Source organism: Cygnus olor, chromosome 28 (genome assembly GCF_009769625.2).
Source record: "Cygnus olor isolate bCygOlo1 chromosome 28, bCygOlo1.pri.v2, whole genome shotgun sequence".
Classification (NCBI taxonomy): Eukaryota; Metazoa; Chordata; class Aves; order Anseriformes; family Anatidae; genus Cygnus; species Cygnus olor.
In genome coordinates, this window is record NC_049196.1 from 2,600,235 (window position 1) to 2,627,813 (window position 27,579).

Genomic DNA, 27,579 nt, shown 5'->3' on the forward strand with positions numbered 1-27,579 from the left:
CCGCCCCCGCCCTGCCGGCGCCCTTCCCAAGATGGCGCCGCGCCTCGCTTCCGCCCGTGCGGGGAACCCCGCGGCGGATATAGCGGCGCCCGCTTCCGCTCCGGCCCCTTTCCGGCCGCGGCCGCCCGCACGCCACCATGCCCGTGAGTGCGCCGCGCCGCCGGGCCCGGGGCTCCCCGCCCCGCCGCGGGCTGCGGGGGCCGGGGCCGGGCTCCGCGGGGCTGGGGGCGGCGAGGGGAGGCGGGGGAGAGCGGGGAGGGCCGGGGGGGGCCGTGCCCGCCGCCATCTCCTCGGCGGCGGGGGCGCAAGATGGCGGCGGGGGGCGGCGGGGCCCGGCGGCGGCGGTGCTGAGCGCGGCTGTTCCCGCCCGCAGCTGGCCAAGGACCTGCTGCACCCGTCCCCCGAGGAGGAGAAGCGGAAGCACAAGAAGAAGCGCCTGGTGCAGAGCCCCAACTCCTACTTCATGGACGTCAAGTGCCCCGGTAGGCGCCTGGGGGGCGGGGGGCGGCGCGGGGCCCGGTTCCCTCCCGGTGCTGCCCTAACGCCGCCTTCCCCCTCCCCCCCCCCCCCCCCCCGTGCTCTGCCCGCAGGGTGCTACAAGATCACCACGGTGTTCAGCCACGCGCAGACCGTCGTGCTGTGCGTCGGCTGCTCCACCGTGCTGTGCCAGCCCACCGGCGGCAAGGCGAGGCTCACAGAAGGTGGGTGAGGCGGCGCGGGGCGGGGGGGGGGGGCGCCGAGCCCCGGAGGGGTGGGGGGCGCGGAACGGTTTGCGGCTGGGTTAAAAAAACGGTTTGGGCCTCAGGGCGATTTCCTTCGGCAAGGAAGGAGGAGGGAGGTGCGTTCCTGTGGGGAGACGGAGAAATCTCCCGGCTTACCAGCCCCAAGAAGCGCTGCGTGGGCGTTAGCCTGAGGGGTTTCAGAGGGCAGCAGCCGCTCACCGCTGCGCTCTCCCCCCCCCCCAGGATGCTCCTTCAGGCGAAAGCAGCACTAAGCGGAGGGAGCTGCGATGGCTGGGACTACGCGCACAGATGCCCGCACAGCTCGCCGGGAGGAGAGGTGACCGCAGAACGAGACGCCAAGGTGTGACCTGAGCGTGCTGTCCAGGAAGGCCAGCCAGGAATGTGACTGTCATGCTGTCCCTGTAGCCCCACCCATCTTGCTGTCAATAAATTTTGGATAAAATACACGCAAGCTGGTCTGCCTTTAATGCGCTTGTTGTCTTGAGCTGTAACGAATAACTTGAACTTGGGCTGGTAAAGAACGGGGGTTGTGAGCGGTTGCAGAGCACGTGAGAGGGAACATGGCTGGCGGGCCTGCCCTTAATCCCAAAAAGTAACCGGGCCCGGCCCCCACCGTGCAGTTAAACGTCAGAAGAGCGCAGGTACTCAACATCCGAGGCTCAGATCAGCAGGTAACAGGGGAAATGAAACGCTTCCTTTCGTTCAGGTCGGGAACAACCCATCCCCGCTCGCAGTGGGGATCTCTCTGGTGTGGATTCACCTCCGCACGCTCCAGAGCCCCAGCTGAGGCCTGTTCCTTTCGTGCTGGGAACTGGCAGGACAGGAATATCCTGCAAAAAAAGGAAATAAAGGGAGGCTGCTTTGAGAATTCAAGCATTCCCGACCCTTCACAGAGGGGACGTTCTCCAAACCCCTCCAAAGGCCCTGTGTTGTTCTTGGAGTTCACCCTTGGTGGTGAATTTTGGGGGTGTTTGTGCCTAAAGCGGTGGTGACGAACTCACCGAGCCGCACTGCGCCATGAACCCAGGATGCCAGCCTGGCACGCGTGTAGTAAATCGGAGTAGAAACCGCCAGAAGAGTTGGCAAAAACCCTTTTCTTACCTGTCTGAGGTACAGCGGCGGTAGGCACGTACACAACAGGCACCGTTTGCAGCCTGGTCAGGAAAGCGTTGTGGGCTGCACAAAACCAGCACCCTGGTTAGATTCTGAGCCCCCTCGAGGACGCGCGCTACGGTCAGGGACTTGGGCTGTCATTTCTGAACCCATGAAGGTGGGGTCCTGGTCTAACCCCTCCCTGGGCTGCACCTGGAAGCCCTTTCTGGGCCCAGATCCCACTGCTGACTCCTGCAGGTCAGCCACCAGCTGCTTTTAATGACAGCTGCCCCCAGGAGCTGCTCAGGCTGTGCTCTAACTGCACCGCAGGCTGGCTGCGTTCAACTTAGCAGCTTGGTTTTTCCCCCAAATCTGGCAGCTCTTCCTTAGAACGCTGCTTCCCCCTCCATCCTCCTGGATTCTATCACGTTACACTGCCTACAGCTGCAGGGGTTGCAGTCACGAGTGAAAGTTTCCTTCCTTGTTGCCTCTTGCCTCTGGCTGAGGTTCAGATCCCCAGTAACCGAAGGGAGGACTGCTCAAGAAAAACAACTGCTGTCGCATCTTTTCTAGAATGACTTCAGTCAGTTTTCTAAAGCTCCCGAAGAGTGCTGCGCTGTGAAAGGCGGGCATGCGGAACCGGCCCTAAAATCACAGCGAGGGAAGCGCACATCTGCTTTCTCTAGGGGTGAACTCTTGAGTTATAAATCACTTACCAAGGAACATAACAGCTGTCAACGCTGAAACAGCAAAGAGAGTGAAGAGAAGGACCTGGTAAGAGCTCGCTAGCCGGTGATGAACTCCCACTTCCCTGCACTGACCTGCGGCGCGAAGGACAGGGTAAGTGCTGCACGCGGGTAGCTCCCGGCTTGCAAGAGCTTCCCAGAAAAAGCTTCCCCTAACGGTGCTCACCGGGCGCGCACTCCCCGGTGAGAGCTCTCACTGCTACCGCTGCCCTTTGGGCGGTGAGAGCACAAGACACGTTGACGAAGGCCGGTGCTGGCATCTGCTGGAGAGAGGTGAAGTTGACCACGCCGACCACGTAGGAGACAAGCCCGGGCATGCTGAGCGAACGCTCCGGAGGCATCACGGTCAGAGCCGGAGAACTGGGCTGAACCTTTTGGGACAGACAGGCAGAGATGCTTTAAGATGAAAGCCAGCAGCACGCCTAAATTCCGTACGAGTGCACATACTGATGTTCTACGTAGTCGTGAAACAGCGAGTCGCGTTAGTACGGGTGATGATTTGTTGCCTCTCTTCTCTACACAGCTGTCAGATGGAGGGAAAATGCAGAATCACCCCACACAACCCATCTCTGAACACAGAAACTAGACCGCAATTTTTACCCAGTGGCCCAGCAAACGGATTCCTCAGAAGGAACTCGGTGCATTCAAGCCCACATCTCTCCCAACACCCTTGTAGCGGGGTTTATTTCCCTTCCCGGCAACGGAGACAAAAAAAGGAAGCTTTTCACGTACCTCCAGCTTTTCTAATACTTTTTCAACTCCCAGCACTCTTAGCACACCAGTTAGTTGTGTGATACTAAAAACTAATTCTGACTGGTAAAGGTAGAAGGCAGGGAGGAAAGGAACAAGGATTCGTTGCGTGTCCCCCTTCCTCTGGTCACTGCTGTGAGAAACAGTCACGTATACAGAAGCATCAGCCAAGCTCAGAGCCAGGAGGACTTCACTGGGCTGGGGTTTAGCTGTGATCACACAGGCATAAAGACCTAAATTCAAGACAGGATTCAAAACAGAATGAACAAATGAGAGCTTGCGTTTGAAATGGAAAAAAATATCACCAGAATGAAGCCCAAAGCGTGAAGATTTAAAAGGTCACGCCTGCCTTCTTGGATGCTGAATCCTGACTGCACAAGGAAGACTTCCCCAGCCGAAACGTCCAACATGGTGCTGCTGAACCCAACTCCACATTTCAAGTAAGACTCCGGGAGAAGCCGATTTGTGATCGCGCTGAGCTGAAGCGGGCTGCAGGGGCCTGAAGGAGACGAGCAGAAACAAGTCAGTCAGCTTCTTTCCAGTGGATGACCCTTCAGCAAAACGAGACGCAACGCTCCCTAACGCACAGAGCGGCCCGGCTGTCAGCCTGGGACTGTCATTCCCGTTTCCTAAGCAGAAACTTATTTCCCACCAGTAGTCCATAGTCTTGTATTTACTGCGAGCGGGTTGTAGTTCATGCAATTTGGTGTTTCAAAGACTAAAAATCCACTGTTTTTCTAAAGCACGTAGATGATTAAGATAAATTGTGATTCAGTTCCTACTGCTACGGACTAAGAACATGTTTGTGTCCATAGTATAAACATTTTACTGCAGAAAAGGTCAGCATGAACCAGGAAAGAGGAATTCACCAATACGGGTTTTTACCTTTGAGGGTTTCTCTTCCACTGCTTGTGGCGACAAGAACGTGGAATGCAGAAGAATCAGGAGCGTTTGTTAAATAGTTTTTTTGACCAATCTGGAAACTTAGATTTGAAGAACCGTTGACAACTACCTGTAATATTAAGAAAAGTACACTTCTGTGCCCAAAACATTGATTCATACAGACAGCAGGGAAATTTACTGCTTCATTTTTCTTCTGCTATTCTACAAAACTTGCTTAACTGGATACTTGTCATTAAAGCTTAGTCTCATTTACACCTTTAACATGAATGAGAACCAAGCTCTCTCTGTTTTGTTTTGAACTGGCCCTTCAGTTGCAAACATTTTTTGTTCGCACCTAGGAACTGAGCTGCAAGCCAGCAGCAGACACCCAGCAAGTCGGAGTAAAGGCTCTGCACGCCTCTGCTGTGAGGGTTTCAATCCCTGTGCTAACACCGCCTACCTACATATGTACTGGACGTTCCGATAAGCAAAGCATTCAGAGAGAAAAGCTGACATTGGTTTTCTTTTTTTGATGTAGAACAGCATAAATACATATCCAGTCCTGGTACACAGTAGCAAGCTGGTCTTCTCCCCTTGTGCTGTGACAAATACCTCTCTGTATGTTTTCCCTATCCCTGGGATATCGTGGAAGACCGTAGCTGTTCCGGTGTTCTTCACTAACGCCGCTCCACTCACGCTGTCTACGTCCAGCTTATCACTGGGGGAGATACGCCACATCCCTGAGGCACCTACAAACACCGAGGTACAAGCTGGATTCTGCCGAATGCAGTCTACCGAAAAGGATGGGAGACCACTGAGGGGCCTCTGATGAGGGGGATTTATTTAACACCCTGGCAATAAACACCACGTATCTTTTCCCATGCATGATTAGAGAGTTCCTATAGCATGCTGAAACACACAGGTCTTCTCTTTTTAGGCCTCCTACAATGAATCTTCCTAAATATTAACATATCCCGGGTGAAGCCCTTCCCTGCATTTCCCAGTGAAATACACCGAAATAGCATCTGCTTATTCTCCAGGACAGAGAGCTCATAAATCGTATTTACTCGAGTAAATTGGGACCATAAACCAGAAGGTTAATTTTGGGGTTCAGCAAGTAAAGAGAATGCTCAACTGAGATTGCACAGAATGGGGAGAACATTTTTTGCATTCCTTGGGAGGCCCTCTGGTTACCTCTCATTCTAAAAATACTATCAAAGACTTATTTTACCATGTAGCTCTGATTAGTCAGTAACAAAACTGTAGAGGCAGGACTGTCACTCCATTATGCATGGAGTCTTTTAATGCAGTTAAGGAATGCTTTGTTTAAGTACCAGTAAATTCCCCCGAGCAGCCTGTCCTCTTGAATAGCTATGAAACAGCCACTCTGAAGTTGGGGAAAATGAGGGAAAAATGCTCTTTTTGTGTCAGTGTAAAAGACGACAAAATTGGGCCCGCACTTGAACTCTGAAAAGGTAACAAAGTGAGCCTTCCTATAAATAGGAGTCACGGAGCCTAAGACTCAGGAATTTCTGTGCACGTGGACACCTGCTACCATGCCAGAGCACCAGCTCCATTCCCATTCTCAGGCGAGGCACCCCATCCTGAAGCAGTTTCGAGGTTTCGCAATTCTTAGAGTTCTCCCACTAAAATACAGTCAGCCTGGTTTTGCTCAGCTTCTGAAATCGACTGAGACCACGTGACAAGTCTCCCTGCTTAACAGCCCGGTCAGAGGCTACAGAAAAACGCGTACAAACCTTCTTGGTTTACAAGGGGTGAGCTGAAACAGATCACATCTCCTACTGCCACAGGCTTTGAGAGATCTGGCTTGATGGCGGGTTCCACAGGCACTGGGATGTAGTCAGCCACGCCTGGGTGCCTCTCGTCCTGCACAGTCAAGAGCGTCACTCCTCTGTTCACAGCCTGAGCAATGTACGTGTGATTCTTATTTGCAGATCTAATGAGCAGCAAGTCATCTCTGAAAACAAAGATTTCCTAAGCAAGAGGAAAGTGATAAACTTCATCCATCTAAAGCTGCGTGTTTCCTGTATGGAAATCCACACGTTACTACAGTATCGGTGACTAAGTGAAACAGCTCCCAGTTCTGGACAGCTGTTTTCAAATATATGTCATGTTTAAGATGGAACTTGACATTTCTGTTATCGTTTGTGATATAAGAGTGGTCATCTGAGTTCTCGTCTCCCTACCACGTGCCAGTGCTCTCAAGGCCGTACCTGTTCACAGATAAGCGCAGCTGGGCGTTCTGGGCATGGAACTTCTCCCCGATGCTGTTGTAGAACTCAACTGTAATGGTTAAGGACATCCCCAGGGGAAATGTAGCCAAGGACATGCCACCAGCTGTGTAGATTTTGGGACTAATGTTTATCCTTAAATAGGAAATGGGTGCAACCTGGAAAAAAAGTTAAGTCAAGCTAAGTCTTGGTATTTGTCCCTTGGAGAGTCCTTTGTAGCTTGCTGTTTGCTGTCACGGTACTTTGTCAACACGTAATGCGATTGCCTGCGGCACAGCACACTCCCTTTCTGTCTCACTTTTCTATGATTGGCTCCTGACTCAGAGGGATGACCGCCATCTCCTCAGCCAGAGCATCATTTTCTGAAGCTCTTGGATTTTTCTTGGAAGAGTCCTGTCAAAGGACCTACAGTTGCTCCCAAACTGATAAAGCACACAATGTATTTATGTCAAGCGGGTTGGTATAGCTTTGAATAAACGTAAGGAAGCTGCAAACAAAACATTTTATACTGCTGTGAGGCTTTCCATACAACAAATAATTCTTCAGTATGAAATATATTAACGTCTTTTTCCATTCTACAGACTGGTATACTAAGATTTGAATAAGAACCCTGACCCATTCACAGGGTTGAAAATTCAATCTTTCCTTTTACACCTAAGATACAATGACACTGATGAAAAGAATCACAAAATACAGTCTCTCTCCATCGATTTGTTTTCAGTAGATTGAGAAATAAAGAGCTGTTCCTAGTTGCTTCCTTACAAAAACACCGGTTTATGCCTGAAATCTTACCCGGATGCCCGTTACGGTTGTCTGATTGACTCCAAAGAGCTCTAGAGAAGTCACTTCCAACACTGCAATGCCTGTGATGGGTCCAGCTCTCAGGACACCTTGATCGTGCTCCTCGAGGATGGAAGAGTTGGGGTAACACTGCAAGATTTGGAAGCTCACAAATGCAGCCCCTTCCCTTAGCCAAGAACAAAAGTGAAAAAGGACTGTTAGACTTGGATAGGCTGGGAGTTTGTTTCACTCTAAGTGGCAGCCACTAAAGCAACAAGAAACGTATCTAAGTTCTTCTAGTTCAATATCACACTAAATTACTGACTGGCAGGTTCGACAATAGCAGGAGATCGGGGACGGCATTAAGTGCGCACTTCAGCTTTGTGCTGACAGCCTGAGCACCATGAAGGCACATTACTCTGGAAGAGATTTGTCAAACTGCGTGTAAGGGGCAGATGCAGCCCTGCTCAGCAGTCACTCCAAAATACATCTGCAGGCTGTGGAGTAACCCAGAAGCCTCCAGAAACATGCAGCGTAAACCTACCAGCAAAAACCAAAAATCTGTATAAACAGACACTGCCCAAGCCCCAAGATCTGTTTTTGTAGGTACACAGGAGTTCATTTGCTCAGCTTAATCACGTTGCCCTGTCTGTCGGTGCCAGTGGGGAATGTTTCACCCATACAGTGCTATCCCTTTAAAATCTGACTACCATTTTCTGCTCTGTGGTGAACTGCACTTAATACAGTCTTTTTAGACAGTAACTTGAAACTGAGCATGCCTCAAAATCTCATTCTTGTAGCAGGAAGTACGCAAATCTCTGCTAAATATCTTGGGACAGGAAAAATAAGCCAACAGGCAGCTTTATGCACTGAAAGGAGTGAAACACATTGTAAGCTGTCTCTGCAGACTGGATTTTCCTTTGTCTACCTGTTTGTGTACAGCTTGAGTTGAGAATTCGTGGACATTAAAATTTGCTCAGTGGAAAACGAGGGAGAGAATAGTGACAGCTTATCAAATACCTACAGGCAGAACAAAAAGAAATTATTAAACAGAGCTGTTGTTTTTTAAAATGGATTAATGACAGCTGGGAGTTAAGAGTGAAGGAAAACCACTTATTGATCATCAGAAAAAAAACAAACAAAAGGAGGTGTAAACCTCTCTGTGCAGCTACGCCCAACGTGTACACCCCAAAGGAACCTTTTTTGATGCATCTGTTCATGCATACTGCCCACAGGTTTCTTCCTCTCAAAATACACCTACCTCTACAACAAGCTGCACCAGCAACACCTACCAGGATTTGCACTTCATCTGATAGTTCGGTCACGTTTCCTTCAAACTGCCCAGCAGATGCATTCAGACACTGCACCATCACCTTAATACTGGTTCTACCTGCTGATTTTGTGTGCACAACCATGGCAACATTATTGTCTGACTGGAGCTGGATGGAAACCTGCTAGAGAGAGGGCACAGATCTCACTACATATCAGCCAGTCTTTAGACTAAAGGGCTAGTGTTAGTACGGAGATTACAAAAGGAAAAAGGAGAGGTGTAAAAACAGAAAAATTCGCTTTTGTTTTAGATTCTGTTCCTAATGACAAGATCTCTTATCACAGATGCGATTTCATCTGTTCAGACTTCGCTGCTTTTCACAAGACGTACAGAAGTTTCTACTGGCACACAGCCTCAAGCATCTCAACCTGGACCACACATACATAATAGGTAAAATAAAAAATAAAAAAATAAATTACAGCGACACTACTACAGGTTCAAAAGTTGTATGCGAAATGTTCTGAAAAATCTTCTGATGCTTTCGGCAACAGCACTGGGTCTTAAACCCATTCTTGTGGCTTTCTCCATACCTTCATGTGTCGAGGAAGAAGGTCTAGAACATCTCTTTTGCTCACTGACCATTGAAATCGCAGTTCTGGGTTAGCATTACTGAAGGAAAATGGAGTCAGCATGTTGTTCAGCCCCACGACGAAGACTGGCATCTGGAAAGGAAGAATACTGTCACCATAGAAATGTGAGGTCATCCATGCCATTAGAAATTGAACGCAACCCCCTAAAATTGGGAGTAGAAGGGGAATCATGTATGACACATACACCATGAATTTATTACCAGCAGTATATTGTCTGCAGTCCTTCAAAATACAACACAAGCCCTCCGCTCCCTTGCTTAAAAAACTAACCTCAATGAAAAGATCACACCCTCTTCCCACCAAGAATCTGCTGAATATATATTTCAAGATCTGAAACCGGCCCTTGTATCTCCAGGGAAACGAGGGGGCAAGCTGCCTGTAAACAATGTTTTCTATCTGAACGGATCCAGAAATTCCATAGCAGCTAAGAAATTCACTTTTTGAAAATGCATTCCTTACTGACTGCAAAAATCTCCCTTCAGAATCTTTCTCATTCATTTTTAAAGCACCCAAAGCACGTGACAGCCCTCCACATTTCTGAAAAAGAAATTTCAGACAGTACATACCCTGCATTTGTGAGCTAAAACACAACTAAGAAGCACTCCTTCAGGCATCTGTGACTCGGCATTCTAAGCTCCTCCTCACTAGCCCCATGGTACAGCTCTGTTGACCTCACACACAGTTGTTTCCCAGATCATAACTTCAGTTAAGTGCAGAGCTGTAGCCGATTACAAGACTTGAATTCCTTGCAGTAGGTAAACAACCAGTCCAAACATCCGGGCAAGGCTGTTGCTTCTCTTTAATCTAGCAGTGCTGCTTTCTTTAGCACACTAGGCTTACCAAACTAGAACACTGACATTCTTTTTATTGATTCCCGCACTCAAGTCAACACCTACCTCAGGGTTTAGACCTGCCTATTAGGATAAGAATCCCCCTCAACTTTTGGCCAACAGAAGTTTCCAGTACAGCTACAATGCGTACCTCGGTGCCTGTTATAAGTCTTGTAGCAGGTACGTGAATTCTTACTGCTTTTAACTGAACTACTTCTAATTCCATTTGATCCTGCAAAATAAAACAACAGTTAAGCTTTGAGGCATCGAACTAAACTGAACAGCCTGCAAGTGGCCTGTAGCTTGACTTCTGAAACAAACTGTCCGTATCTGGTTAAGGGCTTAACTGTTCTTTGCCAGGCAGGGAAGGTTTAGCTAGCACATCTCCCGGAGCCTCCAAGTAGGCAGTAAGATCGCCGTGCTGCCTTGTCATCTACAGAAACTGTCAACTCTCCAGTGGCGGTAACTGCTGACAACCCTGACACTTCAGGAGTTCTTTTAAAGATCTTTGACTCCTGTGGGCTTGTCTCATGGACTACATAGCGCCTTTAACAATATCCCACTGGGGGCGCCAGTAAGCAAAAAAAAAATGCACGGAGAAAGCTTCCCATCCAACTTGTGGTGGCCTCGTCTCTTGTTTACAATAGGAAAGAAGTTAGCCTCTTCCTTTTGCCGCCACACTACAAATATTAATGGAAGTTTTTTCCAAGGTCAAATTTTCCATATCAGGGCAACCAAGGTAATTAAAAAGCCTGACAAACCATTACCATCCTTTCTAAGAAAAAGGGCAAGGAAGATAGACTGAGGAATATAATGGAAAGATACCTGTGAAAAAACAGTAACTCCTCCCGTGTCTTCACTAACCACCCGGATAGCGCCTTGTATCGTGGTTGTTCCTACTGTTCTTGCCGTGACTTGTCCAAGTCGGTTAACCTCAGCGACGGAGGAGTTAGTGACAGAGAAGTGGATGCTGGACTGCGGCTGGGGACCACCTTCTGACATCACCTGAAGTGTATTCAAATAAAACACAAGATGTTCACTGAGAAAACAAACACACACTAATTCCCTAAACCACAGCATCTAGATTCACTAATTTCTGTCTCTAGTTGCCTGTTCTTTGCCTCTCCACCTGAACATGCTGTAGCCACTTCACTTCAAACTATCAGCGTTCCACGTGGAAACCCTTCTTCACGTGCCCTTTAGGCTGGCCAAGCAGACCAGTCACAGAAGTGGCCAAGCTTCAGGACCACGCTTGCTGTGCCTGCAGTGACCCTGTTCCAGGATGCACATGCCAGAAGCAGCTAGCTGGATCAATGAAGCTCAATATAAAAGACACAGAAGGGCTCTGGAATTTACTGTCTACCTTGATCCACTTAACTGCTGATAAAGAGAGGTCTGGCCACCACTGGATTACCACAAGCCAGGATTTGGGAATAAGACTGGTAATAGGATTCAGAGCCTTTACTCCTAGTTTAATCAAGCTCTTTTCACCAACATTAAGCACACCAATACTGAGGGGGAAAGGAAGCAAAAAATTATCGTTTGCTCAGAAGAAGTAATACTCACTTGCACCATGTTGTGTGGAATAAGAGTCATTTTCTTTGGAATCAGTTTAAATGGAGGAAAGACCTGGTATAAGGGAAGAACATTCTACTTTAAAATGTTACACATTTTGTTTGTTTGTTTGTTTTTGTGGGGGAAAAAACATGTCACTAGACAGAATACTAGGACTGTTAGTGTTGAACTGTCACATGAGCATGTCTAAGTAGATCTTACGACATCCTTCCGAAAAATGTATTATCGTGTAAAAAGATTTCTAGTAAAGGAAGTGGATTCTGCGTTCTGAATAGAGGGACTAGGAGAACAACAGATATTCTGCCAAAATACAGAAATGGTACCAATGATTACTGATGATATTTATATGGATCCTTTTTTACACGAATTTAAGAGTCAGAGAACATCAAGGCTTTAGAACGTCATCATACAAGCAGGCTTTTTTTTTTTCCTAAAGAACTTTGAATACAAGGATTCTACTGTGGGTCAGAAACACTCAAAAGTGAGCAGACTTAAAAGCTGTGCATTCTTACCTCAACTTTCCGAGGAGCAGAAGTAATTCTTCTTCCCATCTTGTCCCAGGCTGTAGCTACCAAAGTAGTCTGGCCTGCGGCAACAGCATGAAGTACGTGCAGTTCAGAATATTCTCCCACTTCTTTCATTTGCCTATGAAGACACTTTAGCATGACTTCACTTTGCATTTCCTGTATTATAACTAAAAGAGAACTTGGGCAGGAACTGAGTGTGACTACTATAATATCGAGGTTTTTACTTCAAGTTATCCATAGTCCTAGATATAGGATGCATAGAGCTCTGAGTGGCAAAACACCACACAATAAATACAATAAACGTGAGAGAATCAATTCCTCCATCAAAAGAAAAGTTTATGTCCAGAGCTACCAGGTGTAAAGTAACGCAGAGATATTTCAGCCTCTTTCAGATATTTAATACACTCACGTGGTAACACAGAAACACAGGCAGTAGAGATGACAAAACATCTTGCAAAACATTTTGTCATCTGCAACCACAAATCTCAAAGAGCTTTGCGAATATGAGTTAAATCACCCAGCCTGCCACAAAAGATATGCATACATTAATTTACTTTTTACAGAAAGGTAAGTGGAGATTCTCCTGAGAACCAATTGCTAAAACTGGCAGTTACAGTCCTGACACCTTCCATGCACTCCATCGACATTCATGCAAAGCCAGCAAACAGCAAGGAAGTTGTAAACAGTTCTTCTGTAATTATTGGTTCTGTTTTTCAATAGAAGGTGAATATTATCAGTTAGTACTCAAGAATGTTCCAACCCACCAATTGTAATACTTACGCAAGTGTAACAATAGGTGATGCTGCTTGCAGCTCCAGCTTCATGTACTTGAAGTATTTACTCTGCAAGGGAAGTCGCTGAAAACCCAGGACTTGAACAGTAACAATGACAGATTTGCCAATCTCAAGCTAGATTAAAAAGAAAAAAGGAGAGGGGAAAGGAAGAGAGGGATTCCTACACTCTTTCTTAAGACCTCTATGTCTATGCCCTGCTCTGGATGCTCGATCCTAAGACGCATCTCCTGGTGCTGCCTCCTCCCTGTGGGCAGGGAAATATATCCTACCACATCAGGTCTTAGAAACTTTTGAGCTTCTCCAAGTTTGCATCACCTTATCAGTGAGATGCACTTCCACCTCATACATGTCAGACACATGCAGATAGGCAGCAACCGGTTCCAACAATGCCAAACAGAGATCATAAATTTCCAGGCTTAAAAATCCAGGCTGCAGAGGGGTGACCTATAACGAAAGCAAGCAGGCACAACCATAGTAACTGAAGAAAATACTTGTATCTCTATTACAGAGAATATAGATTCACAAAAATGAGGTATTCTGCTCAAAGGCACTGCTCAAATCAACCACGTTGTTCACTGGTACTCAGTTATGCTGATTTGGTGCGTAAGAAAGACTTCACTGGGTTTGGTCAGTGTAATTCGCCACAGGATTCTTTCCTGGAACAAAGGAGCAGTGCATTGTCCTGCATAATTTTAAATGCCCTAACACATCTGGCTTCCACTTCAAAACTATGCAGCAGTCAAAAGTTCAGAGTGTTTCTTCTCTGGCAGTGAGATTAGATTTCTGTCTCAAATAAAACCTGACAAAGGTTTGATTTCTGACTCAGCTACTAACTCATGCCCTTTGGGTCATGAATGCCAAGCTGTACTGCAGATACTGCTGGAGGATATAGCAGTGCAGAAATCTGTAGGAAGGAATTTTGATAAGGAACTAGATAAAATGAAAATCTCAGACTAACCAGGATGTGGAAGTAAGCCATGAGTAAAGAATAAAAATAGTGATTATCTATGCACAACTAACACGGCCTATTTAATAACTAACAGGATTCCCCTTAAGTTAATGCTCTTTCAAGCAAATGTTTGGCCTGAATTACATAGTTGCTTAAGATGAAGTGGCCTGGGACACAAAAATGAAATATATGTAACCAGCTCTAAGAACAACAATGACTCAGACAGAGGAAAGGAAAAAAAATTATTATTATTTCTTGCTTTTTCCAGAGGATGAACTTCTCTTCAAAAATTCTCAACCCAGGCTTCTCTAGCGCATAACATCTCGACTATAATCACCTCGATGGCACTTTCTGCCTCCCGATACTTCATGTTTACTATTCCACCCTCACTGCTGTTGACCAGAAAGTATCCAGATCCTTCCACTAGATCAAATAGCTCCTGTCAATGAAAACAAAATTATATGAAAGATCTAAGCCCTTAGTCTTCAACTGTTTTAAGTTTTGCTAAGAAAAGGGGAGATCACTACAGGCTTTGAGCTATAAAATCTGAGGTCTTTTTTAATTTTTATTTATGTATTTTTTTAAGCTACCAGCAGGGATCCTGCTCAAGAAAGAATTGAATAAAGAGCAGAATAAAACCCTCAGCAATCAGCCCCTGAATGAGGACATCGCCAAAACTATCTAGCCAATCACACAGGGTCACCATTCCTTCACAGATTAAAATACCAATGTAGAAAGGCAGATGTCTGAAACCTGATGACAAAAAGTTATTCCTCTCAAACAACAAATAACACATCACTGAGTTAGCAGTGGTGTGATGCCATCATGGCACAGAAACTACACTTAGTATCAAACACCACTTTGAATAATAAAGGGAAAATTGCTTCACCAAAGTGAAATGGGTTCGTGAGTTTATGCAGATAGGTCCTTTCTGCCTTCCAAAACCAGTGGGAAGCATCTCTTGACAGTAGAAGGCTACCCAAATCATCAAGGAATGCAAAGGCACAAAATAAGCTGTTAGCAATGTTCTTACCTTTACAGCAGGATGATTATACATAGTGGCATTATCTGGCACAATAGTCACATCCTCTACCAATAAAAACTCCACAGAAGCAGAGGTAAGCAAGTTAGACACTTCCTAGGAACGCAAACACAGTCAGAAAGATATTACATCAGTATTGCTCAGGTTACAAAAGCACCACTTTCTTCCTTCTCTTGTACAGAAAGGAAACGATGATTGCAGATAGCAAATGAGCATTTCCCCCATACAACTACACGCTGAAATAAACCCTCCCTGTGAAAGCACAAAGGTCGGTATTTAGAACTGAAAATGAATTGTTACTCCGTTACCCTTGACTGTCAAGGATATTTTGCCATCAAATGAAAGAAAGATCAGGTGAAAGGCAAGCAACCCCTCTTCTGCCCACCAGAAAAGCTCCTCATTACTCACTTTTGGGCCACCTTGTATTGTGTACTTCACAAAGCTGACTCCAACAAAAACAGTACCTTTAATTTGGTGCACTTCTAGAAGCTGATGTCCTACAAGCAACAGATGCAAAACACACACACCAGGATGTAAGAAATAATCAGAATTTTGAAGATTTTTAAAATTTCACTGAGTTCCTGAGAACCAATTTTAAACATCAGGATACAGTAATCTACTTCTGTGCTATTTACTTGAATTATTCTTTCACCAGTCCTTCTCTTTACATTTACAAACACACAATATAACCTACCACAATATCAGCCCGAAATATATCAATCGCCCTGCTATTAGGACATGAATATACTAGAAAAGCTCTGAAAGTAGGTGTTACTGATTTGCGGAGACAGAATATTTGTTGTCAAGGGAAACAGACTGAACTCCCAGGAACGGAAGACTTACGATGACAACGTGTTCACTAAAAGCTAATCCCAATAAATTCTTCGGTTCTTGGCTTTACAGAGAATACCTGTTTTGGTGCCTCTGAAAGACACCTGTTTGTATTCACAGTGTTAAGGAGATAACAAAAAATAACCATGCAGTGCGTAAGTATTGATGCTACACCGTCCACACTACAGATGGGTCACAACTCTGAGAGCACTTGTATCTCACAACCGCACTATGAGCTTCGAATTATTAGAGGAAACAGAAGTAAGCACTCTAGTCATGTTTCTGTTAGGTGGAAAGGAGGAAGAAAGACTGAATGCGATGATGCGAACAGGCATAATTCCTATAGACTCTGAGCAGTACCGTGCAGCTGGGTCTGCCCAGTCCCATCATCCTTCGCTACCATCTTCATGGTTCTAGCATCAGAAAAGTGCGCAAGGGTTTCATTGAACGATTTCCACTCGAGCACCAGAGAACTGAAGTTGTCAAACTTCCGCCGCTGATGATCAAACACAGCTAGCTCCAGAACCGTACTCCTCACACTGGATACGGGGATCTACATCCAAAGAAACAGTTTCTGTCGGTAACCTCGTGCCTAGCCTTAGAAGAAACATTTCCTCCTCCTAAACAAGAATCAGTCAAACCGTGATGGACAGGTTTCTATTTAGCAGTGACCGCTCCTTTCATCTCAGCTACAGCTTCATCACCCCAACGCATTACAGGGCTCAGGCTCTTCAGATTCCTCTTTTGAGCTTTCCAGTTTAGAAAGTCAATTACTGCCAAACTGAACACAGCGGTCAGAGAACACCTCGTCAGCAAGGGGACCGGGATGTCAGTTATTGTGAAGCAAGTTATTTCACTGCTAGATAGACAACTTTGCCAGTACAGAGCTCTGCACCACCAGTTAACGATGCACAATCTTTACCTAAGGACAGACAGTACCTTATACATCCCGCATTCCCAACCATCCCCCAAATGAATGCAGGATCCTAACACAGGATTAACATTAGCTCTGTTTCAAGTCTTACTAGCTGTTTGCTCTGCTGCGGCAATGGACAAGGTTGGATACCAGTAGCTGCTTCATACATGGGGGTCACAGACATACTGGCGGGATGAGCACAGATGAAGGTCACCTGGATCGCCTCCACGGCAGGAGCAGGGTTCAGGAGCCCTGGCCGGTTACCTACTTGGAACGTGAGCACCTTCAAGGACAGGCAACAAGACGGTTACACAGCTAGCTTCATCCATTCCATCTGTGCATACAATTGGCATGTTCAGCAGTGTCTTAAAATGCAAAGGATTGCATGCATGGGGTTGAATGTACACTACTGAAGTACGTGCATGCCAGTATCGTTGTGAGGGAAAGACGGCTATTTTTTTGTCTTTCAAAAATGACCTGAGAAACTTTCTGTAGGCACAGTTTATAGGAAATTTTCATTACAACTGTCTACGTATGTATGACACAACCGCTGGCCTGAATAGGACATGCACTTTTTTTTTTTCCTAAACACAGTTCTGAGTAGAGGGGGAACTGTTAGACCAACAGGTTTAATAAGCATGAAACCCACCTTTGCTTAGCTAATACTACCATAGGGTATGCACCTTTTAGTCGAGGAAAATGGTCTTTGTGAGACTCTACATGCAATTTTATCCACACTGTTTGCAGCTGCTTATTAAGTTGCCAGACAGATCAGAGGTTTCCTTACCTGCTCCCCCAGCTGCAGGCATACAACCTGATAAACGTACTGGTTCAGTTTCCTTTTGGTTGGAAATCGGACTTGTACAACTTCAATTTTCTCTTTATGCTCCACAGTTAGTTCCGAAAAGAAACGAGATGGTTCCAAAACCCACGGTCCTGGCCCACCTTCAAATACCATCTCCTTTGCTGCTTGCCAGGTCACTAAAGCCATCTCTACTGGGTTGACAGCCTGATCATGTGAAGACAAAAAAGCAGAAATTCCTGCTTTTAATGCGATTTGCTAGTAAGACACTGGTCAAAAATGGACAAAAATAAGAACCACTGATACTACCATCTAGCATAAGGCCTCTTAACTACTCTGACAATATAAAGGATGTTTAAGACCAAGCCAGAGGACTTTTTCAGTGCTGGAGCTGTACATGGGGCCATTCACACATATGAGAAGCAGACAAGGAACTACACATCCTTACAAAATAACATAATTTGTTCTTCTATTCATTTATTCCAATCTAACCGAGAAATCTAGCTTTGTGCACACCTACTGAAATGCTGATAGAACAGCACACAGCTCAGAAAAATGAAGACTACATCAAATGCCCTGCTGATGTTTCACAATTAAAACAAAGGGCAAGTTGACTGTTAAACTGATTTACTTCTATCTGATAGAATAAGAGGTTCGTGTTTCTGTAGGTGTCAGTCAATTCCCAGCTGCAAATTTGTTTCTAGAGAAAATGATTTGGGACTGTGTAACAAATGCATTAACTCCTCAACAATTTAGTAATTCAAACAGAACGGGGTGAACATGCGCACTTCCTCACCTTGAGAGGTTCATAAGCAGCAAACACTGCACTTGTTTCAAAATGCTCCTGGTGTACAGTAATGCTTGCTGTCAGTAACGTATGTCCCACAGACTTTGCTTCTAACTGGAAGCTGGAGCAGAATGTCTGTCCAGGCTTCTGATTACCTAAAAATTAAGAATATCTTTGCAGCAGGTCTCTTACGAGAGATGAATTGTAGCAGAATCTTTAGCCATTTTTCCCAAAAGGTTTCCCCAAATGTCACATCTCTCCAACGCTTCCATCTAGTTGCTGGGAGAGTCAGTTACAAAGTGCCACAAGAGACTCCTCAACGCAGTGACCGCCTCAGACTTCGTTAGTGGCTAATGAAATCCCCATGTACTGTACATGGGGGTGACTTCAGGGAAATTATTTCAAACACACTTAGGGAAACAAGTATTTTGGAGCTAAGCGATCATACCTTCTTCAGCAAGGACAAATACTCCTTGCTTTTCCATGCTTATATCCAAAGGTAAGAGGGAACAATCAGTGAAAGCAATGTTCTGCCTTGTTTCCCTCTCCGTGAAATACATCTTGAGAGGAGCTTCCAAAATTTGGCCAATCTCAATGTCTGCACGAAACGGCAAAAGTTCCACCTTTGCCAGCTGTTCCACATACACCTGCATGAGCAAAGTCCAGGGCAGCACCCTGTGAGAGCAGAAGGAGCTAGCACGATGAGGTCAGAACTACAGCATGGCCTAATAGCCCAGGCTTGAGCAGGAAACACCCCAAATTAAAGTACATGAAAATGTTTTGACAGCACGTCTGTTTACAAATGCTTTAATAGTTCTTATACGAAACTAAACACAACCTAAAATAAAACAATGCTGTATTCAATGGCTAAATAGTACTGCATTAGGAAGCACCTGACGCTCAAGAAATAAGAAATACTAAGATTCAGGTCTACTCATTAACAGGAATGTAAACTGGAACTAGTTCCACTGACAAAACTGCAATAAAAGCCACAGGAGAACCAAGCCCATTGCTACTGAACAGGTGCCCAACAATCTTTGACCTTCAAGCAAAGACTTTTGGTTTCTAAGCCTGGACAAGCCGTCATTTCAGACCAATGATCTGCCCAGAAAAGAGACTTCCCTGTATTTCTCCGTAATGAAAGGGGTTCTGTACATCTCTGGCCTGCACAGTGCAGTGCCCCTGGGCCAAGCCTCCGGTCACTACGCCTTTTATGGTGACCGTGACCACAGTCTGGTTGGAGGAAATCCATGAGAAATTGCCACTGCCTCCTTCTACCTAGAAAAATAGAAGAAAAGGCAAGCATGGTAAACTAAAGGTAAACAGCGTCCTGGAAACAGAAGTAGGATGACATGCTGGTATCACATGAGCATTATTGATCTGACAAATACGTATATATAATATATATATATATATATATATCAGTTTGGGCTCTTTAGCTATGGAACAGCAGTAAAAATAAATAAAACAGCGGCATTCCTATAATTTTTTCAGCTGAAGATCTCACAGTACTTTTCAGACTTCTAGTACATATCATGATGGACTGTTAGGAGTAAAAAGGAAAAACAAGTAGGCTTATTTTACAACTCAAGTAGAATCAAATATTCCCAGCCAAGTCAAAGGGAGGATCCTTTCCCCAGATGAGTAAAGAGAAAACCTAGTGAAAGAACAGAATAAAAGTACATCTCCACTGCCTTTTCTTATACTTACACAACACTTTCAACAGTTCAAAACTGCAGTGAACTTTAGTGATGTATAGCCAAGTGAACAACAAATGAACTGGGAACACAGGCATTGGACCAAAGAACAAAACAACAAAGACATGACAGAAAAAGAAAATGGAAAAGCAAAGGGGTGAAAAAAGCACTGGAGGATTAGAACATGGCATTTCTGGAGAAAGGAAAAGATTATGTCACTTTATCAATGAAAAATGGATTTTGCTGGAGGGAGCAGCACAGTTACAAGGTTAAAGTAGGAAAACAGGAGCGGTTTTGCCTGTTTAGTGCTCAGGATTCTCACTGAGCCTCAATTTGCTGCAAGTTTTTAATTAACTTTTCTTCTGGAAGAGGATCTCAAGCCAAGGAGGCTTTCATGATTTCCCAAGACATAGTCAGCTTCACCTGAAGGTTGTATCGATACAGGACTTCCGTGGGATGGTGTGGAAACGCAAGGAGAGAAGGTGACAGTTTGATGGGAAGGTAAATCTTCACCTCCTGTTCGTGGCTGACTGGTACGGGTAAGTAAGCCTGAGAGCCGTCCTACAAACAAGGGGGAAAAAGGAGACAGTCTTTCAACCCAAGTAGCTTACAACTGACAGGAGAAAGCTAAGGTTTTTAATACACTTGATATAGGTCTGAACAGGCCTGAAACCCCACGAAGATTGTACTGATTGCTTAGAATGTAAGCTTAAAAAAAAAAAAAAAGTATCTGAAATCAATTGCTGCTTTTGGGGGAGTGATCCAAATGCAGCTGCAACAAGTCCAATTGTTTCCAACATATTTTATTTTGTATACAAATAGAGGCAGGAGTCTGTGGCTACATTTACACTATCTCCTTAACGCATTTAATTTATATTCCCAGCTGCTGAGGCCAGCTGGCATGGACTAACTTGCTCCTGCTTTCAAACTCATCAGCTTCAACAACTACACCTAATTCCCTTATGGAGAACAGTCCCTGGAACACCCTCATTCCAAAACTTTGGAGGTTGTTTACAAGAACGCTACTTGGCAAAGAACAAGAGTGCCATTGACCCGTACGCGGCCTGTGTAAGAAGACATGCTGCATGCAGCTCTGGTAAGAGCTGTTGCTACTCCAACACCAGAGCAGAAAGTTCAACAATCCCTGGTGTAATTCATTTCTTCCCAGCCTTTCTTTGCATCTGCCCGGTTCCTCACATATCCAAGAAAATCATATTTGCCTCTTGGACTGCTCACAATTCAGGAACTGCAGAAGACATCGTCTGCAAAGACCTTGTGGAGAATAACTTGTTCTAGCAGGATAAATATAGCATAACTTGAATCACAGAGCAGCTCGTTTCACATAGATGTGCGCAGTATTATGCGACAACCTGAGGGACTAGAAAAAAAACATATCCTGAAGAAAATTACTACCATCGTTGTCTCTTACCTGTTGAAGAACAGAAACCAATTCAGCTTTTATCCCTGTGATGCCATCTTTTAGGACTTGAACTATATGGTAAGACCCATTACGAGAAGATATTAGCTCTTCAAAATACTCCTTAGAGAAGTGGTGAATTATTCGGAGATTCTGCAAATTGACAAAAATCGGTGAACATTGTGTCCCCCTTCCAAGGAAAACCTGATTCATTTTCCATGAACACCCACAGCATTGTGCATTTCTGTAGAGGTTTGTAACACAGGTAAGAAGATTGGTACAGATGAAACCGAATGGAAATTTTTTTGAGAGACTGTAGGAAAGATTGAGATGATAACAGAGCAAGAGTTAATTTCCTTCTCTCTCTAATTTCCTTACCGGTCCTACATACAGGACGAATCACAGAATGGCTTAGGAAGGGACCTTAAAGATCATCTACCTCCACATCTGTATTAGGAAGTACTTTCAATAAACTTGGAAAGGGCAGGAATGTTGTATTCATTCCACACCCTCCATGACAGTAACATAATTCATCAGGGCACTCCTCTGGCGGCTGCTCCTTGCTAACTAAACACGTACTCACATCAGATAAATAAACTTTAGTGCTGTCTCTATCATAAACTTCTACAGTGATCACATACTCTCGCTGCACTTCCAGGATCCATCTGTCTCCTGGATAGACAGTGAAACCTGAAATAAAAAACGTGGTTCGCTCTTGAGAACACTATCAGCAGCAACCAGCGGTGGTAAAACATCCTTCATTAATAACTTCTGATACTAGAGTTGCTTTTCTTAATCCGAAGGGTAACGGAAGAATTCCTGAATTGGTTTAGAAATCTTAAGGTTGTACTCCGCTTTGTCCTCAATCAATGAGAGTGCCAGCGATGCCATTTTTTGTAACAGAGACATCTTTCTGCTGCCAATAAACAGATTTTAGTGTAGAATGAAGAATGCCAGCCATGAGGCAGTAAGGGCTTACAGTCACTATGAAACTTTCCTGGATAAGAAATAGTGACTGAAGCAGAAAGGCTCTCATTATTCATCCTCTAAAGTATCCAGTATCATGTAAAAACAAATTCTTGAATCCAAGCACTCTCTAAGAAAAATATATAGTTCAGCAAGAAGCACAAAAATGGCATGTAAGGCAATTATGACACATTCTTTCCGAGCTCTGAGGCACATTCTCTGTTGCTAATCTTTGGCTTAATTACTCTGATTTAGAAAGCAGCCCATCAAACGGAGCAAAGCCAACTTCAATTTTCAAATCAGTGCACTTGAAAAGATGCAGTCTGTTTTTGCCTTAAGTTTTAGGTGCTTACTGCCAGCATAAAGACTGCAATGATATTTTCAAGCAGTATTTTCCTGATTAAAAAAATAAAAAAGTTACTTTTACAGTCAAGCTTCCACTTCCTTATTACCTAAAAATCCAGCTTCTACGACATAGATAGTGGAATTAGGAAGTCCAGATACAGCTCGCATGTGAGCATCTTTATTCTTGCATAGGAAATCTTTTGGGATTTTCATTTTATGAAAAAAGAACACATCCATCCTCAGCGATCTATAAAACTCAAAGTGGTTTAAACACAGAATAAGCGAGGGAATCTGGGGCTTGATCCAATTTTCATCGACGTCAGAGTGTCTTTCTGTTCCCGTCAATAAAAACTACATTGTGTAATTGGCTGGAGGAGGAGTCATTGTCAATAGGAGAGAAAGGAAGCGTACAGGCTACAAAGTGATCTCTTGCTGAACAGCCGGCAAACAGTGAGGAGGCTCTTGAGGCTGAACACCGAGCACGCTGACATGCTGACCCAGAAGAAAGGTGGGGACTCAAAAAGGAATCCCTGTCTAACAAACTACTCTGAAAAGTTAAAGAATTCAGAGAAACTCAGAATCAAATCTCAAAAAATCCCGTCTGCCTTTACAATCGCTTTCACTCACAACCTCTATTACTATAGATAGGGTTGCCCATGCTTGGGAAAGAGGCTAGCTATGGACTAGCACATAATATATGGCTGGAAGTCTCTTTAGAAGGATACTTTTATGAACAAAGGCAAGAGTGCTCTGTCCTAACTGCACTGCTCTCACAATGGCTGTCTTCACCTCCAGGCTGGCCACCGGCAGAAGGTCAGAGCCACCAGGCCCAATAACTTGATCGCAAAGTTCAAGGTCGTAATGTTCAAGAGGAAATTCTAAATCTGCAAAAAGATTACTTTAAAAGTTACATTAATTTGATAATCATCTACACTCCCCTATGAAACCTTATCTTTACACGGGTACCAATGCAAGGATCAGACAATAATGACAGCAAACAAGCAATATTAACACGTAATTAGCTGACATTTTCTCCCCACTGGCACACGTGCGTTAGTTCGACTCTCAGGCATGGACGCACGAGGTTTGAAAAATCAGGGGCAACTCCAGCCACCTCCAACAAACTCACAGCCCTCAGGCGCTTCTTGGAGCCTCCACCAGGCTGCCACCGGGCCCATCGCTGGGCTGCCACTGGAGCCCCCATCGGACCGTTACTGGGCCAAGTCCCGGGCCTTTACTGCAGCTCTCAACAGACCATTTCTGAGCCAATCGCTGGGCCTTCACTGCAGCACCCATTTCTGGTCCATTTCTGAGCCAGTCCCCAGGGTCCCTCTGGATTCCTCTCCGCACCGTTGCTGGCCCACTCCCTGCACCTTCCCTGGAGCCCTCACCGCACTGTGAACAGGCCACGGACGCTTTGGAGCCTCCACTGGACCAGCCCCGGGGTGATTTTGGAGCCCTCTCTGCCCAGTCCTGAACCAACACCAGGGTGTTTGTGGAGCCCTCTCTGCCCATTGCTGAACCAATCCCGGGGTGGTTTTGCAGCCCTCCTTGGAGCCTCATTTTAGATGTTAGAGAGCAGTTCTACTGGGCCAAGCAGAGGGCTTCCATTGGAGCCCCCTCTGGATCATTGCTGGCCCGTTGCCCCACCGCGCGGAGGCCTGGCCATTTCCCCGTTCCCACATTTCCCCGCGTTCCCTCTTCAGTCAGCACTAACAAGGCCCAAACGGTCGGGAATTTGCTAACAACACGACTTCACCATCTCTAGGGTCAGCTTCCCTGCTACAAAACCGAACTGTTAGGATAGTATTTAGCTATGAAGGCCAGCGGAAGATTGGGTAAAACATGGTGGTGCTAAGAGAATAATTTACCTGTCATCTTCCCCCGGACCAGTTTTGCTACTTGGTATTTTATATATGCTCCAACCAGGAGGTAAACATCGTGAGACGGTATCAGGAGTATATTCTCTAGAACCAGCAAACGTATCGAGGCAGCAGCCACTTTCTAATGGAAAAGGAGTAAATACACTTTAATAGCACAAATTAAAATTTAGTAACACTTTCTCCATATCCTTACCTGCTCAATATTCTAGTTGCCCTACATTCCCTTGCCAATCTGGTATTTCAATTACATGCTTACTTTTATTTTTCTATTGTTATGTGAAGGACAACTAATGACAAGGAAAAAAATAACTCTCACAGTATCTTCAATATTTAGTGGGGAAAAACCAGCAAGCTTGGTAATCCTAACAATACTGCTAGAAGTGGCAATAAAGAGATTTTTTTTCTCTTATCTGTTACTTGTGGTAGTCTTAGCTGTCTCTGTAACGCAGCAAGATAGATAATTTCACATGTACTTATGCACACTCTTAAATTTCACCTTCTAAAAAATGGGTTCCCAAACTTTAAGAATTTGTATTCTTTTGAACTGAAAAGAAGGATTTTACAGTAATTATTCACCTTGTAGGTTGATTCTTGCATTCGGACTTTTATGACTGCTGCACCAGTTTTGATTCCTGACACCAGAATCCTGTCTCCTTGTTTTTCTGCTTTTTCCATCTCAACTATGTAGTCTGGTGGAGAGTAGTCAGCTTCCGAGTATTTTAAAATGCTGACCAAAAAAAAAAAACAAAAGTAACTTTTGGTATGATCTCCATAATCATTTCAGATTCACTAGTACAGACAATGTAGATGAATTACCTTTCTCCTCAGCTAAATGAACCCAATTCCCTGAGCCTCTCCTATCACGTCTCCTGCTCCAGACACTTTTTCACAAGTGTCTGCTGGATTCCTGTCTGTTTCTCAGTCTCTTTTTTGTACTTGAGGGCCCCAAAAATGTAGCTTCTGAATTGCTCTGACAAGATTTGCTGATCATTGTCTCAAAACTATTGGGCCCTGTGATGACAACATGGGCTAGGCTATCACAAATCATTTTAAACTGTACAATACTTACTGTACTCGCATTCAAACCAAAAGCATTCTCTCAGCAGACTGCCTCTGCTGCCAATTTTACTCACGTGATTTATCTAAAAGCTAAATTAACAGCACTCTCACACCTACTGGTGGTGCAGTGATAAATCACTTCTCATCTCTGTCCCAATTTACCCATCCTATTTCTTACCCATTCTAGGAGTATCCCAGGATGAAAGCGACTGCGAAGCATTCATTTATAATTTCTAACATAGGTACCTTACTTTGTTTGACAGTTCTAAACTTTCGATGTCATCATCCTTTGCAATGCTCCATTCAAAAGTCATTCCTGACAAGCTACTGAATGTGTTTCCTGAAAACAGAAATTAAAATTTGTATCGAGAGATAAACTCATGTATTCTAGCCAGCTGATACAGTGAAATCAAACCTCCTTTCCTTCTAAATACGAAGACAAGAAGCAGCATTTGTTTCTCAGAGTAGAACTTTGGAATTATATCAGGAAAGCTTGTCTCACAAGCAATACCTTCAACATCCAGAGCTCTCACAGCCAACTCCAGAGGAGAATCTTCCACATAGATTTCCCGAGTTCGGGAGATAATTTCAATACTGTTTATCACATCAACAATAACATCACAGCGGAGTAAATGGCCTGTCACTGTAGCAATAGAACAAATAATCCTTAATTCAGCATCTACTAGATCATAATGGCTTAAGAATCATGAGAAGCTAGTACTAGTGAAACTAATAAATAGGTGGTTTCTTGTCCTACAGAACCTGAATAAGATTTTTTTTTTACAGACCACAGGTTTTTCAACAATAAAGTGTTTATATTTCTAAAAATGTATGAGTACAATCCTAGGCTTCCATAAAAAGCCTCAACTCACAAATTACCTTCTGCTTTAGGGATTTTTGCTTTTCCACCTACCACGTTCCTCAGCTATCACAACACTGCTTAGCTTTGTGGCTTGTGAAGACCGAGCAGAGAGCAACGCTTTTTGGGAACAAATGGTACCATTCTCATAAATGGACTCAACAGTGACTATATCGTTATGTGTGGAATACCTGAAAGAAAGACAGGAAGACATTTTTCCTCGCTCTACTCAAAAGTGTACCTTTAAATGGGTTCCAAAAAACAGAGGGAGAAGGGGGGCAGATTGCTCAAATAAACACAGGTTTATATTGCCCTCAAAACACTGTAGTTTTTATTATTTATTCCTGTAACAACCTGCTTAAATCCATTAGTCTTAGTGCTGGGTGCCGCCTAGTCACAACGGCTCAAGTTTCAAGTTCCAAAGGCCAATAGTTTATGGTCCCCCTTCTCCAAATCCTAATGTTGACACAGAGCCCAGAAAACAAACAACCCCTGCTCTGACCATGTAAACCCGTCCCTCACAACTCAGCACAACGCACGGGTCAATATCCCCTTGCTAACCTGCTCCCTGGCAGAACGCTGAGGCCTCTCTCACTGTGCTGTTAAGCAAGCCAAGAGCCTGCCTCACAGGCACACAGCACAGCCAGGGACACCACTATACTTTCCCTCAGATATTCTCCCTCGGGCCCTGCCCCTTCTCCCCGTTAGCCTTAGAGGGTTCCCGTCTCCTTTCGGCTCCCCAGGTCCCTTTTTGTCCCGTCAGCAACCCCCTTTCACCAGCCCCCATCTTCGCTTCAGCACTGCCCCCTCCCTCACCAGGAGTAACAGCCCCCCTCAGCCTCCAGCACAAAAGGGACCCGCAGCTCCCGACTGAAGGGCAGTAACGCTTTGGGCACGTTTAATTTAAACGCGAGGACGGGCACTACGAAGAACACGAGGGGGAGGAAAAGGAGAGAACAGAGCCGGGCCCGCCCCATCCTGTCAGAGAAGAACCAAGATGGCGCCGCCGGCACGGCGCTGTTCCCGCCTTCCGGCACGCCTCCGCTCCGCGCATGCGCAGGGGCTTCCCGCCCACCTCGCCGCCGGAGCGTTGCGCACGCGCACTGGCGCTGCCACTCCCCGCCCCCCGGTAAAA

At 45.1% G+C, this 27,579-nt stretch overlaps 2 protein-coding genes across 8 annotated transcripts; one reads left to right on the forward strand and one right to left on the reverse strand.

Moving 5' to 3' along the window:
* RPS27 (ribosomal protein S27) lies at nucleotides 1-1,189 on the forward strand. The gene is made up of 4 exons (XM_040539223.1): nucleotides 1-143; nucleotides 374-482; nucleotides 591-701; nucleotides 966-1,189. The coding sequence occupies exons 1-4, from the start codon at nucleotides 138-140 to the stop codon at nucleotides 992-994; spliced, it is 255 nt and encodes an 84-aa protein (XP_040395157.1). The 5' UTR covers nucleotides 1-137; the 3' UTR covers nucleotides 995-1,189.
* On the reverse strand, nucleotides 1,186-27,494 carry NUP210L (nucleoporin 210 like). 7 transcript variants are annotated; one of them, XM_040539200.1, is made up of 40 exons: nucleotides 27,261-27,494; nucleotides 26,499-26,635; nucleotides 26,097-26,228; nucleotides 25,832-25,925; nucleotides 25,103-25,253; nucleotides 24,515-24,647; nucleotides 23,369-23,527; nucleotides 22,751-22,819; nucleotides 21,916-22,022; nucleotides 21,345-21,485; nucleotides 20,339-20,476; nucleotides 19,341-19,496; nucleotides 18,667-18,865; nucleotides 18,228-18,373; nucleotides 17,417-17,638; nucleotides 16,739-16,912; nucleotides 16,074-16,266; nucleotides 15,291-15,379; nucleotides 14,874-14,978; nucleotides 14,178-14,279; nucleotides 13,207-13,335; nucleotides 12,878-13,005; nucleotides 12,083-12,215; nucleotides 11,562-11,624; nucleotides 10,821-11,000; nucleotides 10,147-10,227; nucleotides 9,106-9,237; nucleotides 8,538-8,699; nucleotides 8,174-8,265; nucleotides 7,258-7,432; nucleotides 6,448-6,623; nucleotides 5,971-6,191; nucleotides 4,826-4,962; nucleotides 4,217-4,343; nucleotides 3,681-3,830; nucleotides 3,314-3,564; nucleotides 2,748-2,952; nucleotides 2,552-2,575; nucleotides 1,845-1,919; nucleotides 1,186-1,573 (listed from the first exon to the last, which is right to left on the reverse strand). In XM_040539200.1, the coding sequence occupies exons 1-40, from the start codon at nucleotides 27,419-27,421 to the stop codon at nucleotides 1,500-1,502; spliced, it is 5,523 nt and encodes a 1,840-aa protein (XP_040395134.1). In that variant the 5' UTR covers nucleotides 27,422-27,494; the 3' UTR covers nucleotides 1,186-1,499. The 7 variants fall into 7 exon arrangements, with proteins under 7 accessions (XP_040395134.1, XP_040395131.1, XP_040395132.1 ...); XM_040539197.1 differs by having other exon boundaries at nucleotides 2,552-2,656; nucleotides 27,261-27,493; XM_040539198.1 differs by having other exon boundaries at nucleotides 2,552-2,656; nucleotides 8,538-8,696; nucleotides 27,261-27,492.
* Nucleotides 27,495-27,579: the final 85 nt, after the last annotated feature.

Coding starts and splice junctions, on each gene's coding strand:
- RPS27 (XM_040539223.1), top strand. Junction 483..590: donor CATGGACGTCAAGTGCCCCG/GTAGGCGCCTGG, acceptor CTCTGCCCGCAG/GGTGCTACAAGATCACCACG. Junction 702..965: donor CAAGGCGAGGCTCACAGAAG/GTGGGTGAGGCG, acceptor CCCCCCCCCCAG/GATGCTCCTTCAGGCGAAAG.
- NUP210L (XM_040539197.1), bottom strand. CDS start 27,421: ATGGGGCGGGCCCGGCTCTGTTCTCTCCTTTTCCTCCCCCTCGTGTTC. Junction 18,866..19,340: donor TTCATTACGGAGAAATACAG/GGAAGTCTCTTT, acceptor TTGCTCATGCAG/GTGTATGTGGAACAGCTGGC. Junction 6,624..7,257: donor CAACCGTAACGGGCATCCGG/GTAAGATTTCAG, acceptor CTTTTTTTCCAG/GTTGCACCCATTTCCTATTT.